General features: G+C 41.0%; 1 protein-coding gene across 3 annotated transcripts; it reads left to right on the top strand.

Moving 5' to 3' along the window:
• Positions 1-29: 29 nt before the first annotated feature.
• Positions 30-16,197, top strand: IQCB1 (IQ motif containing B1). Of its 3 annotated transcripts, none has more exons than XM_081925133.1 (14): positions 30-254; positions 2,989-3,102; positions 3,798-3,960; positions 4,108-4,237; positions 5,185-5,278; positions 5,453-5,552; positions 6,911-7,083; positions 8,857-8,966; positions 10,808-10,917; positions 11,670-11,812; positions 12,584-12,732; positions 13,508-13,636; positions 15,050-15,206; positions 15,823-16,197. In XM_081925133.1, the coding sequence occupies exons 2-14, from the start codon at positions 3,003-3,005 to the stop codon at positions 16,044-16,046; spliced, it is 1,782 nt and encodes a 593-aa protein (XP_081781259.1). In that variant the 5' UTR covers positions 30-254; positions 2,989-3,002; the 3' UTR covers positions 16,047-16,197. The 3 variants fall into 3 exon arrangements, with proteins under 3 accessions (XP_081781259.1, XP_081781260.1, XP_081781258.1); XM_081925134.1 differs by lacking the exon at positions 30-254 and adding an exon at positions 338-469; XM_081925132.1 differs by lacking the exon at positions 30-254 and adding an exon at positions 844-1,885.
• The last annotated feature ends 1,221 nt before the right edge of the window (positions 16,198-17,418 follow it).

Raw genomic sequence — 17,418 nt, 5'->3', positions numbered from 1 at the left:
GCTGCAGCTTCGCACCTTAGTCACGCCCACTGTAAACGTCCGTCAGTAGTGACAGTGGGGTGAGGGGACGCTGCCCGCCTGTTGCCGAGCCTCCTGGAGTTCGAGCGAGGCGTTAGGGAGGGAACATATGCAAATAAGGGCGGAGGGACGGTTGGAGAAGCGCGTGCCGGCGGGACAGTTGCCGCTTCCTCGCGCCCAGGTTCGCGTTCCTATTGGGCAGGAACCCTCGTGACCTCAGCCGTGAAACTGGCCGTGTGAGTAAGAGAACCGCATTAGTCCTTCCGGTTGTGGAAGGAGGCGCTTGGATGAGGGGGCTGGTAGTGGTCGGGGGGGGGGGTCCGCGGGGGCGTGAGGTTTGAGGGTAATGGGCGGAGAGTGAGGCTGTTCACTGTCAATCTGGTAAAGGGCGCCGTGTTTGAGAGGCCTTCTTAACAACCCCGTGAAAGGTTTTTGGAGGATCAAACCTCAGGTTTGTGCTTGGGACTCGGGACGGTGCCCTGAACATGCACACTGACTTCTCTTCTGCCATGTGAATCATCCAGGGTGATGCATCTTCACAAGGCCGGTAGTTGAACTATGGCATCCACTACCGCGTCACATAGTGATAATTGCCAACTCGGACAAGCTACAAAAGGGAATTAGACAAATGCATAGAGGATAAGGCGCTCAGTGGCTGCTGGTCATGACAGCTGTCCACTCTGAGGTGGTATGTCTGAATTATAGTTGGTGAGGAACATGGGTGTAGCCAGTATTTGGGGGGGCAGTACTGATCTGATTGGTCAGTTAATTATTTCTATTGGTTTACTTGATCTGAAGGGGGCAGCTCCTGTGTTGCAAGGGGTTGGACTAGCTGACCCTTTGGTCCCTTCTAGCTCTACAATTCCGATTCTGTAGATCATTTGGAAGCATAATGTACCTACTATGCATATGAAATTATCCTTTGTAAGTCCCCTCAGAAGGATGCATTATTTATCTTAAATAAATAAATCTGGTTAGCCACTTTAGGAACAGATGGGCCATTGGTTTTATCCAGCAGCTTCTTCTTAAGTTGTATTTACATGCATAAATTTTCAGGTTCAATCCTGACTCATTTTAAAAAAACCAACAACCCTGAAGGGTTTTTGTCATCAGTATACAATGCTGAGCTAAATGCAGTCTGATGCTGAGCTAAGGATCTGACTGCATAAAGCAGCTTCCTACATTTGCCCATTCTTCCCTTTTGGAAATGTGGGGCGGAGGCTGAGCTGAACTTTGTACAGTACTTGAAACAGCAGCAAGCCGTGAATGTGTGCATCAGTTTTCAGTATGATCCATCAGTCTTTCTGTATCGCAGTGTTTTGTTTCCCTTGACACTTGTGTCCTGTTTGTGTGTTCATTCATGTGATTTATGGTCATGTGCAATGGGACTGTGCCTGCACCTGTTCTCACTCCACTGCTGCTCATGCATAGAAGGGAGAGTGCTCTATGTGTCAAATAAGTTCCCTTGTGATGTGGATTCCTCATTGCACAGAGTTCCATATCATAGGAGAAGCCTATGTGTACAGATCTTGCTCTTCTGTACAGCACTGTTCCCTAGCATGTGGGCTTGGGAACTATCGCTATACTCTTGATCATTGAGGAGGGAAATGCACAAATGTGGAGGGGGGTGACATCAAATTGGGGTTTGTAGTAAAACTAGACTAGAACCAGTGTGGCATAATGGTTTGAGTGCTGGAGTATGACCTGGGAGACAAGGATTCAAATCCCCACTGAGAAATGAAGCCCAGTGGGTGAACTTGGGCCAATCACTCCTCCTTAGCCTAACCTACCTCACAGGACTGTTGTAAAGATGAAATGGGGCGAAGGAGAACCATGTACAGCACCTTGAGCTCACTGGAAGAAAAAGGTGGTATATAAATGTAATAAATAAATAGATAGTTTAGTGTGTATTGAAAATGCATGCCAGTTGCCATTCCAGTGCCTCAGCACATTGTGTTGCATTTTTCATTTTCTTTTCCCTTTGAAACAGGTGTGGGAGTTAAGCTGGTACTGAAAGAAGAAACAGAGTTGTCCCCTGGGCAATGTATACTACATTTCATTCTGATACTTTGGTGTTCAACAGTGTTACTTCACTGCAAACAAATTTTCATAAAGAATACTCAACCAGCTAGTAGTTGTTAAATGAAAAGTCTCACTTCAGTCATCTATGGCCAGAGTAGCAGATATTTTTCAAGTGTCCTAGATATTTTCTCTGCTCACAAATATTTATCCCCAATTGTTTCCCAAGCTATGATTCTCCCCTCTACCAACTCTGGATAGCCATAAAATCATGAAGAGGCCTTTTTTAAAATTATTACTTTGTGGGCTTTTAGTTTGCTTTCTTCTGTTTAATAATTTCCAGCTATAGCCCATTAGGAATCAGTCAATGGGACCAACCAAGCTGGTATTTGTAAAGTGAGTAGTTTGCCACCTTCCAGTTTGTCCCAGTTTTGACAAGCACCGCAGTCACCTACTAATAACAGCTCCATATGATGGCTTAATAAAGGTATGAGGAACTGGCTCCTACAGTCAGACCAATGATCCATCTAGGCCAGGTCTGTTTACTGTTATTGGCAACAGCTCTGCAGGGTATCAGGCAAAAGTGTTTCACACAGATTTATTTGAAATCAACTAACTGGCAGTGCCAGGGAGTGGGCCTGGGGCTTTGGGCTAAGATGTCAATTATTAAACTATGTTTTCTAGCTTAGCTGTGGAAAAACACGTGATGTCGTTTAGAGTAGAAGAGGCATATTCTATGAATCTGCTATTAAAATTGGTTTGTCTTTGGAACACATCCTCCTATGGTTGCCCAGTGTGGATTTTATCATACATCATCTTTATTAGATGCATCTGTTTTGTTGAACTGTTTTTTATTTATCTGTTCACTTCCTATAAAACATCAGTGCTCTCTTCCATAGCTAAAGTCAAATGTTTTGTCTCTTTTCTTCTTTCTTTCATTTTAAAATATAGTTGGCTTGGATGAAATGAAGCCATTATCAGTGGATTCCAGAATATTGTCCCTGGCTTCCCAGGCTACTGAAAGCCCTGATCAGGATGTCCCTGTGCTGCTGCTGAAGTTAAAAGGTAAATGGGTTGAGTTCTTTCAGACCTGTAATGAAATAGTTTCAAGTGTTGAGATTCTTATACTATAAATGAAATTGTTTTTCACTACTCGTTAAACTCTATCTGAACTGTTGAGATTCACTATTCTACAAAGTCTATATGTGCATATTTTATATTTTCTGCAAGTCTTTCCAAATATAATTATTGATTTGAGGCTGCTGATGAACTGCAGCAGCATTATAGCTAGAGGAACTGTCAGTTGCTAGAGGGCTACTTTCTAGTAAAGGAAGTCTTTGTGGCCAGAGTCTAGTAATTCTACTGGTGCAAAACAAGGAAGTCTTCTATAAGCCACCTTATTTTTCATCATACTTGCATCTCCACCGTTTCTTAATTCTCCTTTGCACCATCCCACTGACTTATTTGCCCATCTTTTTCTATCCATCTATAATGTATTCTGTAAGCGTTCTACGCATGAATCGTCTGGTTTGTTTGTTCTATAGATTTCCTAGCTGGCAATTGCCTCTGTATCAGTGTTGCAGTAATGACAAGATGGTAGTTGGGGCTCCACATTGTCTCATGCTCACTTAATCTTTCTTGATATTATACTCCCTTTCAGAGTAGAAGGGTACTTGAGTGTCACATGCTGTAATTGAGAAAGTATCATTTTGTCACCCAAGCTCCTGGTCCATCTGTTTAGGTTTATTTTTCTTCCCTAGATATTTTAAATAGTGCACCGCCTGGCAGCAAAGAATTAAAAAAAATTAAACAAGACTTGTACTACTACGATCTGGTTCAATACTGCACATTAGTCCTTAAGCAAGATTATACAAGAGTGCTTGGAGGCTGGACCACTGCTGCCCAAATAGCAGAGATACTAAGGTAAACTCATCCATGGTTACACAGCTTTTATTCCTGAATTGTCTCTAGCCCACCCTTCTTGAAATCATTGTGTGACTGTGTATTAGCCTGGGTGTATTACAGCATTACCTGCAAACTGCTAAAATGTATGTGTGTTTATTTTCTCAGCCAGTGTTGTGTGGGCCTTGAGGTAAAAGAAGAACCAGAAGAGTTTTACAATAAGCTACTTCCTTCTGTAGCAGACAATCTCCTCTTCTTGGGGAGGCGCCTGCAAGCACGATTCATCCGAGCGATCAAGGTATTCAGGCTGAACGGCTTAAGGTTGTGTAGTGGAACTGTTTTGTAACTTCTTGACATGTTAACATGCTGAATAGTTGATTTATTCAGGCAGTCTTCCCTTGCCCTGCCCCCCAACTCCAGGCGCCTTGCATACCAAATACCAAGGGCATATCTTCTGTGGAATCAGGACTCAGAACAACTATATTACAGCAGGAAGCTTTGGCCTATTATGATATTGTTTGATGCCATGGTTGACAGCAAGGGATACTGAAATTTTGGATCAACTCCAGTAAAAGTTAAATCACTAATAGTTTATTGAACATGAAAAAAATGCAAGCAAAATTATGACATGCCTCCAGGACAAATATTGTGGTGTAGATGCTTTCTTCTTAAAGCAGCATTTCAACAAAAGTTGAACTAAATGTTGAAAGTTTTAATTCACAGTATTCCAAAAAAGGTTGGTGGATTTGATGAATCAGATTACAGTAGTAGCATTACTGACCCATGGAACCAGCTGGTTTTCCAGTAGAAAAAGTGTTTTAAGTTTTTAAAAGTGCATCTGTCCACCAATGGTGATTGGCAAAGGAGTTCCCAGACCTCAGACTGATGAAGTTTGGATGGAGGGAGTTTCAGAATTAACTATCCTGCTCAGCAAGTACCGTATTTTTGCTCTATAAGACTCACTTTTCCCCTCCTAAAAAGTAAGGGGAAATGTGTGTGCGTATTATGGAGCGAATGCAGGCTGCGCAGCTATCCCAGAAGCCAGAACAGCAAGAGGGATCTTGCTGTTCTGGCTTCTGGGATTCAGAATATTTTTTTTCTTGTTTTCCTCCTCCAAAAACTAGGTGCGTCTTATGGTCTGGTGCATCTTATAGAGTGCAAAATACGGTATATAACTTCAGAATAAGTTGCTTTCAAAGTAATGTTTCAGGAATTATAATCTTAATTTCTTGCTTTTTTGTGAAGGATGAAGAGAGGAATGAATTTTTACACTGTTTCAGAACAGTCACTGATGCCATCTGCTGGCTGTGTGGCGGATTCATTCAGCTAACAGCAAATGGTAAGGGAAGAAAGATCTGAAAGATCATTACTATAGCTGCATAGCGGTTTCTGGTGAAATATTTCCCCCTTTTGTGATCTGCTTGTAGATAACCGTTGTGTTTTTCCTTGGTAAAACTACAAATTCATGGATATTGCTTCATGGCTTGAGTTTTCTTCCTGTTTTTCACCCTAGTGCTTCAGAATAGACACTTCCAGCAACTGCTGATGACGGACGATGTTGAAACTTCAACCATAATGATGTCTGTGTTGCAGAATATTTTAAGAGTCAATAGGTAACTGATATACCTTAATTTAAACATTTCCCTTAATATATCTTAAAGTTTATCATACAGTGCTAATCACTTCTCTGAATTTATTTACATGAGCAAGAGATACTGCCAGGAGGAGAGAGTTAAAGGCACAGTAAAAGCTCCAGAACAATGACACGTGGTTTCCTAGTGGCTGTTTTAGTTCAAGATAACTACATAAATATCATCCGTAGAACTTCCATGATCGTTCATAGGTAGCATCCAGGATTCTGAAAGCAAAGGCCTTTTTGAGCAGTTTATTGTGCATTAATTACCCTTTGATGGTAGAGTGTTCTCACATCATCTTCAGGATTATGCTTTTATTATGGGAGTTTCCCATTTCTTTCCCATTCAAGGCAGTCAATCTATTATTCCCTCTAGCTAGCAGGTGACATTGCTGTGCTGAATGCAGGTGTGTGCCAAGGCCCCCTACTGGGTGTTTTTGTAATATGTTAGTGATAAGTGACAAACTCTTCCATTCCATTAACTGCTGCACATGTTGCATGACCTCCTGCTATAACAGTATCGTTTTTTGACTTAAGTAGAGATACCATATAGATTCATACACCTTGAGTCCTTTCTGTCTGCACCAAATGGTTACGATTCCAAATTTAGAAGGAATGTTTTATAATGCATTACCTCAAGAGGCAGGCGACTTTTAATAATGTCTAACCAACAGCCATATCCTCTTCTCTCTGGAGGACCATCTATCAGTTCAGCTTGTGTTTATTAATTTTATTGTGTGCATTTATTTATTAAATATTGTATCCTGCCTTTCTTGTATAGAGAACCTCTCTGAGTGGTCCATTCTGAGCAATTTAGAACACTTGAATAAGCAGTGGTATCTTGGTTGTCAAACTTAATCCATTCCAGAAGTCCGTCCAACTCCTGAAACATTTGAAAACCAAGGCACAGCTTCTGATTGGCTGCAGGAGTTTCCTGCACTCAAGCGGAAGCCACGTCAGACGTTTGCCTTCTGAAAAACGTTCAAAAACTGTAACACGTCAGGTTTTCAGCATTCGGGAGCCGATTTGTTCATCAACTAAGCCGTTCGAGAACCAAGGTTCCACTGTAGTAGCTTATAATCTCAATATAATGAAAGCCAGTACAACCATAGTCAACCCAAGCAAAACTTCTTCTGTGTGATCCATTTTGATTACTTTTCAATACTATTAAGAGAAATCCCTTTTACAACCTTTAAGCAGCACTACAGTTGTATTTTAAAGTTACTAAAGGGTTTAGTGCAATACTTGCTAGCTACTGTAATCTGCTTACCTTCCCCTCCCCTCTGGCACCATTGAATAGACTCCAGTATCATTCCATCTTTTCTCTTGTTATGTCAGTGCTGTGTTACTTCAAGTTGCTGAAAAGTCCCTGCACTGCATTTTAGATGAGCTTGTTTACAAGCTTTCGTCTTCCATCAATCCTGTCATAGGAAATGCAGCTATAAAGCTGTTACTCTTGATTGCACAGTCTGATGCCCAACTTGTGACAACATTCGCTACCCGCTACAAAGGTTTGTTACTCTGTTTCTCAGACTTGGGAAGAATTTTGTAGTAACGCTGGCACTGATTAGCCCTTCAGGGTCAAGGCCCACTATAATTCCAAAAGCAAAGGTATACTTTGTACAGCCTAGAACTTGTGTATCAATTCTAAAAGGTATTGAATGTGAAAACTTAAAGTTCCATACATGTCAGTGGGACTTGCTCTCAGATTAGCATAAATCCTATTGATTGGATCCAGAATTGAATGGGACCTAGGTTCAAGTAACATAATGTGGATCCAACTCTATGCTTGGTACAAACCTTGGTACAAAATAACTGCATCTGATGTTCACTACTTTTACTGCACAGGAAAGGCAATAGCTACAGTAATGCTAAGCCATACATTGTATGATGTAACATTATAAGCATGAGCCTCCGCAAGGCCGAGTAAAGGCTTGAGTTCAACTAGTCTTCCCCTCCCACCTTCTGTAAGGCTAGAAGAATAAAACAGAACTTGGTTTCACTTAATGGCTTGTCATTAACACAAAAACCAGGAGTCCAGGTTTAAAATAAACACTTAAGTTGTTAACAAGCCTGCTTTGTAACTCGTGGTTTTAAGTCGGCTTCTTTTACATTGACTAGAGTTTATTTAACACCAGGATTCCTGGTTTGCACATAAGGACAAGCCAGGAATTGGCTAAAGCGAAACTTAATCATCATTTATTCCTCCTCCCAGCCGTTTAGGGGGATGGTCTAGTGCTTGAGTCTAATGCTTCATGTGGACTCCTCTATACTCAGATATATAATGCTAAACCAACAGTGGGGAAGCTGGAGTCTAACATCATCTGGATGGCCACAGTGCCCATCATTTTTGACTGTTGATCATGCTGGCTAAACGGGATGAGTGTTGGAACCACACAATGTCTGGAGGGCCTCAGGCTCCCCATCCCTCTGCTAAACTGGTTTAATGTTACATGTAAACACTGTCAGTGTCTTCTATAAAGTTAAGCCAACCTGAAATTGATTAGCCAAGCAAGCCCATAAAACTGACAAGCAACAAAATAAGTTTTTATTCTGCATTGCCATTCTGTTGAGCTGGTACCTGGGCTCCGTAAAATTACAGCATGTATAGATTAATTCCAGGTGCTTCTTGTGACATCTGAGAGCAACTACTTCTTGGTAAACATAGTGCACTCCCTCCAAATTTTCCAAAAGTGAATGCCAAAAGCTGCCATTCCACCACCGATTACCAATGCCAAGTTTGTTCAGTCAATACAATTGTCTTGGTAGGTTCTATATTAAACCAGGACAGCATATTTGAGCTGTCATTATATATGAAATTGGTCTTTTCCTGCATGGTATTAATTGCATTGAGTATTTTGCCATGATTTTTCTTCAAAATATATGGCCTAGAAAGTTGTAGCACTATTGCAACCATTTCAATATTGCATTTTAGGGCATGTCTGTACATGTTTTATGTGTAGATTTGAAAATACTCTATCCCATTGGGACAAATGCATTTGGCAGTGTGCATTATACTAGTTCATACACCAAAAGGCCCATGGTTAGCTTGTTTTCCAGCTGGAGGGAAATCTGGCTTTCCCCTCACTTTACAGGTGTAAGCACCTTTAGTTGTATCAACACTTCGTTCATTCTTTTCACCATTCATTTTTTTGTGAGAAAAATTCATGCTACTGTCTGCTTTGGCATGTACAGCTATAATTTTCCAGTGTCTGCAGGATAAGCAAACTAACTGTGCTTCTTATAAAGCAGCATATTTATCTTGATGTGTCTCACTGATTAAGGACTACAAAGCCTTCTAAGCAAGCAGTGGAGTGGCAAAGGATTTGACAGGAACCTCAATCAGCTTTTGGACTTGCTGCGCTCAGAAAATTACAAGGCTGTCAAAACACAGGTGTGGTGGAAATCTTACTGAGTTCTGTATGTGGTGGAAGTAGCTTGTATTTAAAGTTTCATCACTATATTACTGTATATTTCAGTGACTCCAACCAACATCTATTCACTAGATGTTATAGGTAAAGGTAAAGGTACCCCTGCCCGTACGGGCCAGTCGTGTCCGACTCTAGGGCTGTGCGCCCATCTCACTTAAGAGGCTGGGGGCCAGCACTGTCCGGAGACACTTCCGGGTCACGTGGCCAGCGTGACGAACCTGCTCTGGCGAGCCAGCACCAGCGCAGCACACGGAAACACCGTTTACCTTCCCGCTATAAAGCAGTACCTATTTATCTACTTGCACTTAGGGGTGCTTTCGAACTGCTAGGTGGGCAGAAGCTGGGAACAAAAGACAGGAGCTCACCCCGCCGCGGGGATTCGAACCGCCGACCATACGATCGGCAAGTCCTAGGCACTGAGGTTTTACCCACAGCCCAGATGTTATAGGTACAATAGCTCAATTAACACAGAAACACCTCTAAGAGTTTATAAATATCATACACCCCCTCTTTTATTGCAGCTTTCAAATACAAAAATACATTGTCAATTAAATCATTAAAACAGTGCATGAAAGGGCATAAGCAGTCATTTTAAAGACACATCACCATATAAGTAGGTATGATTAAAAGCACAGTGGAATAAGAGTCTTTGCTACCATTGTTAAACTTGGGAGAAAGGGAGCCAACAGACATCTATCAGAAATGAGTCCAGGTGCCAGCACTGAGAAGGTCCACTCTGTCTTCCCCACCTCAGAAGCTGGTAATGCACTACTGAAGGTGGGAGAAGATGAAATACAGCCTCACATGTTGAACACAGGTAACTTCATATGGGAGGAAGCATTACGCCAGATAATCTGGTCCTAAGCTGTTTAGCTCTTTAGAGGTAATAGGCAACATTTTGAATTGTGCTCTCAAATGAATTTGAAGCCAGTGCAAATGGACAAGAGCTGGTGTAATAAGTTCTGAAAAGCAAGCACTAGAAACCACTTGGGCTGCTGAATTATGTTCCTGTCAGTGTCTAAACACTCTTCCCCACAACCTCTGCAGCAGTGCAGTCTCGATGTGAGCAGGGCATGAGTGACACTTGCCTGATCAGCATGGCCCAGGAAAAGGTGCAGCTGGCACATAAGCTAAAGCTAAGCAAATGGATCTTTTCCCAATTAATCCGTGAATATTAAGGTGCAGGGGGATTTTCAGGTTGTCACTTGACAACTCTGAGAATGCAAAATGGACACTGGTGGTTGAGGAGGGCATCAAACCTTTCTCAAAGGACTTGAACTGTGGTTTTGTGGTTTTTAAAGCAGTTGTTAGCTGTTTAAATTGTATGTTGTCTTGAGATGATTGCATGGATTGTTCTGTTGGGCAGGCTGATAATGCTTTCATATTCAGAACATTTCTAATGGTTGTTAAAAAATGAATTCTTGTTTTCATTTGGATCATGTAAAGTTGAGGTATTGTATTACCTGGAAAGAGGCAGATCAGTTTGAATTCACACAGGAATTGTTCTGGCAAATAATAGTATGACATTGTCCACCTCACCACCGAGGAATAGTTTAAATTGACATGGGGCAAGGGGGAGATGCAAAGCATTAAAGTCGTATTAATATTGTCACTGTGCTCGATGGGGAAATGAGCATAATCCTCTGACCTAGTGCTTTTTTTCAGGGAACACTCAAGGGTACACAGTACCACCTTCTTTTTGTTGTTGTTAAAAAGTGTCGTACTTACTGTAACAACTCCAGGGTGAGTACCGGCACCTGTTTTTTCTTAGATAAAAAGCACTGCTCTGACTTGTTTATTTCAGAGGCTACATCAAGCAGCTTGCTTAATCCAAGCAGCATGGAGAGGATTTCAAACTCGAAAAAGATTAAAGCAGCTTCCAAAAGCAGTAACAATCTTGCAGAGAAATTTCAGGTAAAGCAAGACCTTTGGTTTATTACAAACCTGTGGATGCAAACAGATAGTTATGTGATGGAGCCCTTCTTCCTCCCACTCCCTTGTCTGTTCTCCCATTCCTTTCCCTTTTCTTCCCTTATAGAAGAAAAAAGAAAGTAGTGGTGAGGTGATTGCAAAGGCAGATCATGGGGCAGCTTTCTCTTCTGGTCTCACCCAGTGCCTGCATGTGGCCTCTACAAGTCACTGTGACCCTCGTCCCTTTTTGCAGTTTCTCCAATAACATGCTTGCTGATCTGTGTAACTTCTCTACCTGTGCTAGAGATTAGGTTTTTGAAGTTCCCTAATACTTACATTCTTTCCCTCTCATAATATTGTGTTGGCCAGAAACGTTGTTGTGAGAATATATTAAGCAGCATGCAAATTTCTTGGTGCTACATTAGCTAATTGATTGCAGAAGTATAGAGGGGTTTGCTCTATAATAAAATGCATTTTAAAAAGGTATCTTAACAGGCACATGTTTGGAAAATCCAGTAGAGGGCAGACTTCGCATGTAATGGGTTTCCAGATTTCGGCGCAATCTTTGGTTCCAATCAGAATTTCAGGCTTCACTACTAAGCATCCAGGCCATGATTTAAAGTATGTTTGTGCATACCACTACATGTGCATCTTCAGACTATTGGGGTACATGTTCCCATCTGCAGGATAAATGCACACCTGTTTAAATGTAGAACACTCTGCCCCCTGTAATTTCTAAAACTTTGTTGCTGTAGAGCTAAAAGAAAACAGGAGTTGCAAGGTTTAAAAAAGCAGAAAGAAGAGGAGGACCTCCGCCAACAATTGCAGCTTCGGAGACAGAGAGCCATGAGGCTGTTCCATGAACGACAGCTTACGCTACTGGAAATAGTTCATCCAGGTATGGTTATTATAGTAGCATGAAGGGCGTTTTCCATGCAGAAACAAATTTCCCATATTCTTTCTTGTTAGTTGAAAACTTCTATTCATACTCTGTTTCCTAAGACTTAGTATTTGAGGCACAAGATGCCATTTCCTTAAATGGCCAGGTATTTTTTCAAGGGTATCAGCATCTTTCCCTTGGGTCCCTTTAGGACTTATAGGGAGATAGTGATAATGTATACTTAGAACAAGTTGATGGGAGAAATGAATGTAATTCGATTCGCATTCAGTAAATGTGTGAATCATTTCTTTGCCTTAGGTTTATGTGCTTTCTCCCCCACTCATTCTCTGTTTCCTTCATTTTGGAAGGTAGCAACTGTACTGGAACATCCTTAATATCAAAGCCTGGGGCAGGATAGCTATCCACTTCGTTTCCCTGTGCAATTTCTTCTATCTATTTCTTTCAGTATTGACTATTGCGGCCCCTTGTCAGGAATGCAATTCTATGCTTGGATCTGAGCTGCTCATTGAATGTGAATAGTTTAATTTCCCCAGAGGATCTCTATGTGAATAATTTCCTCTTGGACTTTGGTACTGGGTCTCATCTGTGTAGCAGCTGGACCACAAATCTCCATCCTTACCAAAACGTCCTCAAACATATCTGGATGTTGGTTTAGAAAAAGGTCTGCTTCTGCTATTTGAGCTGAATTTTTTTTGAAACCAGCTGGCTTGTCTTGAGTCTCCCATGAAACCCAAACATATTCAGAAATTTGCCTCCTTTATCTCCTAGGTCAGGTAGATAAGCATATGCATGAAATGGAGGAGAAGTCAGCCATAACTATCCAAAGATACTGGAGAGCATTTAGGGAAAGGAGAAATTTTCATCATCAAAAGAAGTCTCTTAAGCAGTATAAAGCAGCTGTCCTCATTCAGAGAGCGGTGAGTATGCAACCAAGTGCTGCCATGACATAAAATTTACCCAAAAAGTTAACATTCATGTTTTAATTCAAAGCTTCCAGTATAGTCTACTATAAGCATCTACTCTCAAAATTAAGCTGGAGCATTGGTCTTCAGAATAGCAAAAATTTGCAAAAATCTGAACAACCCTTTTAAAAACCTGTTACAAGAAGCTGCTGAAGACTTGAGACCATAGTGCTGAATATTACCCTAGAAAACCATTTCTGGCTTCATCACCCCCCCCCACCGCCCCCTGGCCAATCCTTCCTACCAATTTATAAAATTATTCTTTAATTTGATGACATTGTGGAGACCAAGTTCTTATTTGAAGCTGCGCTTGCAGAACCACATTCTCCAGCTAAATTGAGCTTTGCCGAATTGTAGCTGCCTGAAGAAAAAAAATCAAATGGAGAAACACGCATATTTCTCAATGGTCTGGCTTTCATCGTAACTCAGCAGAAAGGAGGGTGCTGGACTAGATACTCAAGTAACAGATCTGAGCTTAAAGGTTTGTATTCATTTCCATGTTGACAGAGCCCTGAATTTAGAGTCACTCTTGTTTTATTGTTTTTTTATTGTATAAAACAAGAATATTATAATAAAGTTTTAGTTTAAATGGAATACAAGATACTATTTGTTCATGAATTATCATGTGTGTGTGTATGGATTCCCAAGCTAACCATCAAGAAACTATCCTGCTGTAAAAATTCTGACTGTATAAATATATTGTGTTACTTGAATACTTTTGTTTCCACAGGTGCTCAAGTTCTTGGAAAAGCAAAGGAAAAGGAAAGCTTATTCTCTCTTGAAACAGCCCAAGCACCTCTCTGATGAACAGAGGCTATCATTGCAACAAAAAGTGAATGACTATATCAAACTGCACCCGGTACATCACCATTCCTCCTTTGGCTAGGGCACCTTTTCACATTCGTTTGTTGGCCAAGGAATGCTTACAGACATGCTGGGGAACCTTGCATGTTGCCGGGGAGTCTAGGCACACTTTCAGTTTACACATGGCATGGTCACACATGACATTAGTTTAGCCTTGACAATGCGCAAAGCTCTCATTGGAGCTGTGCATGACAGAAGATTGGTAATGGTGAAGACAGGTAAAGCTGCCTTTTAGGGAAGCATCAGTGCCACATCTTTGTCTCCTCACTGAAGGACCCTGTAACTTCCAAGGAACCTGGGTAACCTAGGATCACAGTTTGAAAACCACATCCATAGAACAACAGGAATGTTTTGCCCCTAATCACTACTTTGACAGGAGCCACAATACAGCATTGGCAGTTAGATAACTGAAATAACTCAGTGGGGAGGGGGAAATCTGTTGCCTCCTATCCTAACTGCAACTGCTTTTTTAATTCCACACAAACTCATGAACTAGTGAGTCTGTTTCATTTCCATAAATGACAGAACATTTTTCACTTATCAAATGGTTGCATGGGTGCTCATACATATATGCACACATCCTTTATGGTACTAATATTAAAGTGTTTAAGGAAAGCTTTAAAAAGTAGGTGTTCCTGATCAGAGAAATATTACCTTCATAGGAGAACCTTAATTGGGGGGCCCTGAGGAAGATAATTGTCAACAGGAATGCAGCTGGGCTTTTTATTGTTTCACAAGGACTGCCAATATGTTTACAGATTTATTTTTTTTAGTATTCTGCTTCTATTGCTTTCATATGTTGCTGGTCAATGGTGCTGCTGCTGCTGCTGCTGCAAGCAACTGCAGCCAGGAGGTGCATATGAGACCTGTGTGCATACCTGTTGCAGCAGTACCAGTTTTGCTGTTAGCTTTCCCCCACAAACCATTTTTTTTAAGTCTACGAAACTACTTTGACAAGAGACCCTGACTGTAGAGAGAGAAATTGATGGGTAGTAGAGGTAATGATGGCTCTACAATATCACTTGCCAAATCTTGAAAAGTTAATGTCAGTACACAGCCTTTACCTAGAGTTCCATGCTGTTTACCTAACGTAAACTCTGAATATATCAGCAATATACTGGTCCCTCTTTATTTGGTCTGTGAAACAAGGTATTGGGTGTTGCTTGGTGCTTCCCCCCCTCCCTTTCCCCCATTAATATAATAATAGGAATTTGCTTCTTCCTGAATCCTAATTAGGAAACTAAATTTATTCAGTGATAGATCGATGGCTTCAGGGGGGAAACACAGGAAGAAGCACAGTTATTAGATTTACAAGTACCCAAGAAATGCAAATATTGTGCTGTAGACATCCACAAAGGTTTGAAGCGTATAACCGCTAACAGTGACAGGCACTATCATTTTTCTCCAGGCTTCTGAAATGTCACAAGAAATGAGCAGGGAACTTCATCATCAAGCTCAGGAAAAGCTGGCCCAGTATTTGTTGAAAAGAAGCCAGGATCGCAAAGCAGAGCAGCATAGGGAGGCATTGCTAGCCCAAGTCCACACGGATGTGGACCAGCTAATGAGTATGTGTCTACCTCATCATCACCATTATTTTAGCCTGGCTCTGATTTTCTTCCCATATTGTGGTAAATGTTGATGAAAGTGAGTGTCGGGACTGATTCATGCTAATAGTAGACACCACAGCACTCATCCAGAGATAATCTTTGGTTGTGTGACTCATGAGCCATGTAGCCTGTTGATTCCATGGCAATTTTGGTCTTGTTCCCCTTTAAGATGTTAATGCTGAGAGTATTTGTGTAAAGGTGTTTTGGGAAACTTTACAGAAATCTTCTGCTTGCTGTGTGGGCAGTAACCCTCTTACTTTATCAAAAAACAAAACAAAATGAAGTTCAGTATGCTGGGGTTCTTCTTTTATTTCCCTTTGCCATTGTGAGCTATATGTGGCATGTACTTTCCCAGCATGTTTGAGATTTGGTTTTTAATTGTAGTGCCCAGAAGATGGGTTCACTGAATTATAAATAGAAGAATTAGGTTACAAAAATGAAAGGGGAAAACCCACTGGTACTGGCCCATGAAGACTCAAAATAATGGAAAATGGAAGAAATATAGCCCCAAGATGATCAACCTTGTATTTTAAGAAAAAAAGTAATTGTGATTCTTTTGCTCCTTTTGTCACAGGTGCTCCAAGTCTAACCGAATCCACTACGAAAGATCTGAATATCTTTATGAGTAGATCAGTTCCTGTGGTAGCCAAAGCCAAACAATCCCACAGCACCATGTTGAAATATACACGGTGGCCATGGTGGAAGAAGCTGGAAGAAGACTTCTTAGAGGAAGAGGTTATCTCAGAAGATCTGAGTGCTGAAGTGGGAACTTTGTTCATTGGTGGCAGCAAAACATAATCTGGAATGAACAAGGTTATAGTCTGGACTATATCTTCTGTGAAAAAAAGTATTCCAAGCAAACAGTCCATCCAATGCTGTCCAAATGATTTGATTTTTTCAAAAAAAATTAGTTAATAAAATGAGTTTGTACTTATGCAATATATATATATAGCTGTTATCAAATTCCTGTTTTACAGATTTTGACCTCTAACCAGAATATCTAAATTTTACCATTCAGATGACTTGGAAATCATTACAATTCACATTTTAAATATTTGTGAAACTCAGTTGGAGTGTTTAAAAAAAAGTGGGATTTTGAATTTAATTTCATGGGGAGTTAGCTGTGTGTATGTATAGGCTAGGAAATAGAACCTCGGAGCTCTGGGAGGAAGCAAGGGTCAACAGAGAGAAGCTTCAGTCCCCTTATGACTTAGAGCATTTTTTTCAGCTTGAGGTCCATATTCCTTTTCTAGGTAGCCTTCCAAGGGTCAGATGCCACTGGTGTGTGGAGCCAGATGCAAAAGTGTGTGAGGCGACCAATGCCAGCTTTAGCACTGCACAGTAAGCTAAAGCACCCATCTCTATCTTGCATCTAGAGAAGCAAGAGCAATCATCAGAGTTCAAGAGGTCATTCCAGCCAGGCAAAAGCATTCAGATGCAAAGCAGAGCCAGTGTGGGGGGTGTGGCCTGCAGAGAAGGGGTGTAGCCTAGGCAGAGTGCAAAGAGCCCAATAGAGAGCTGCATTTGGCTTGCCCCCTGACTGAGTTTCCCCATGCTTGACTTACAATATCATCCCAAACCCATTCTGCTTTGAGTCTTCTGATTAACCAGTTTGTACATGTTTTATCTTCTTTAGATGTGCTATGAAATTTACTTTTCTGTTTTAATGAATTAGCATTATTATTACTGTAGGTTAGTTTGTCTGAGAGAAGCGGTATTAAATAGTTTGAGAAACTAATGGAGGAATCCTTATGAGATCCTGCCTCTGATTGCATTTTAAATTATAGGCCTAGACTCCCGTGACCAGAAGCATTTCTCAAGCATTACAAAGACAGCCAGAATTTCAGCTACCAGGCATTTTGCATGGCATAAGCTATAGTCTCTTCCCTCATTTAGAACTTTTCTAGGGCTAGCTGATCTACTGAATCTTATTGATAGGTTCCATGTGCTGTTGCTTTATGCAGTGCTCAACATGCTCAGAGTAGACCCACTACTTATTTGAGTTATTGTAGTCTATTGATTTTAGGAGGTCTGTTCTCTGTATTGTATAGTTGGGTAGCTACCCCTGTTAACCTACAGTCTCTCTGGTGCCACTGTAGAATCTTTAAGGAATTTACAGATAAGCTCATGGAGACAAATTGGATTCTAAACATGATTTCTCACCTCTAAC

Source organism: Podarcis melisellensis (genome assembly GCF_964234715.1).
Source record: "Podarcis melisellensis genome assembly, chromosome: 1".
NCBI classification, from domain to species: Eukaryota; Metazoa; Chordata; class Lepidosauria; order Squamata; family Lacertidae; genus Podarcis; species Podarcis melisellensis.
The sequence above is the reverse complement of the archived record's forward strand: the minus strand, read 5'-3'. Positions and strand labels throughout refer to the sequence as shown.

Excerpts from the sequence above, each read along its gene's own strand:
- IQCB1 (XM_081925132.1), top strand. The coding sequence starts at position 1,834 with ATGGGGCGAAGGAGAACCATGTACAGCACCTTGAGCTCACTGGAAGAA. Across the intron at positions 3,103-3,797 it reads GCTGCTGCTGAAGTTAAAAG|ATATTTTAAATAGTGCACCG; the intron begins GTAAATGGGTTG and ends TTTCTTCCCTAG. Across the intron at positions 3,961-4,107 it reads CAAATAGCAGAGATACTAAG|CCAGTGTTGTGTGGGCCTTG; the intron begins GTAAACTCATCC and ends TTATTTTCTCAG.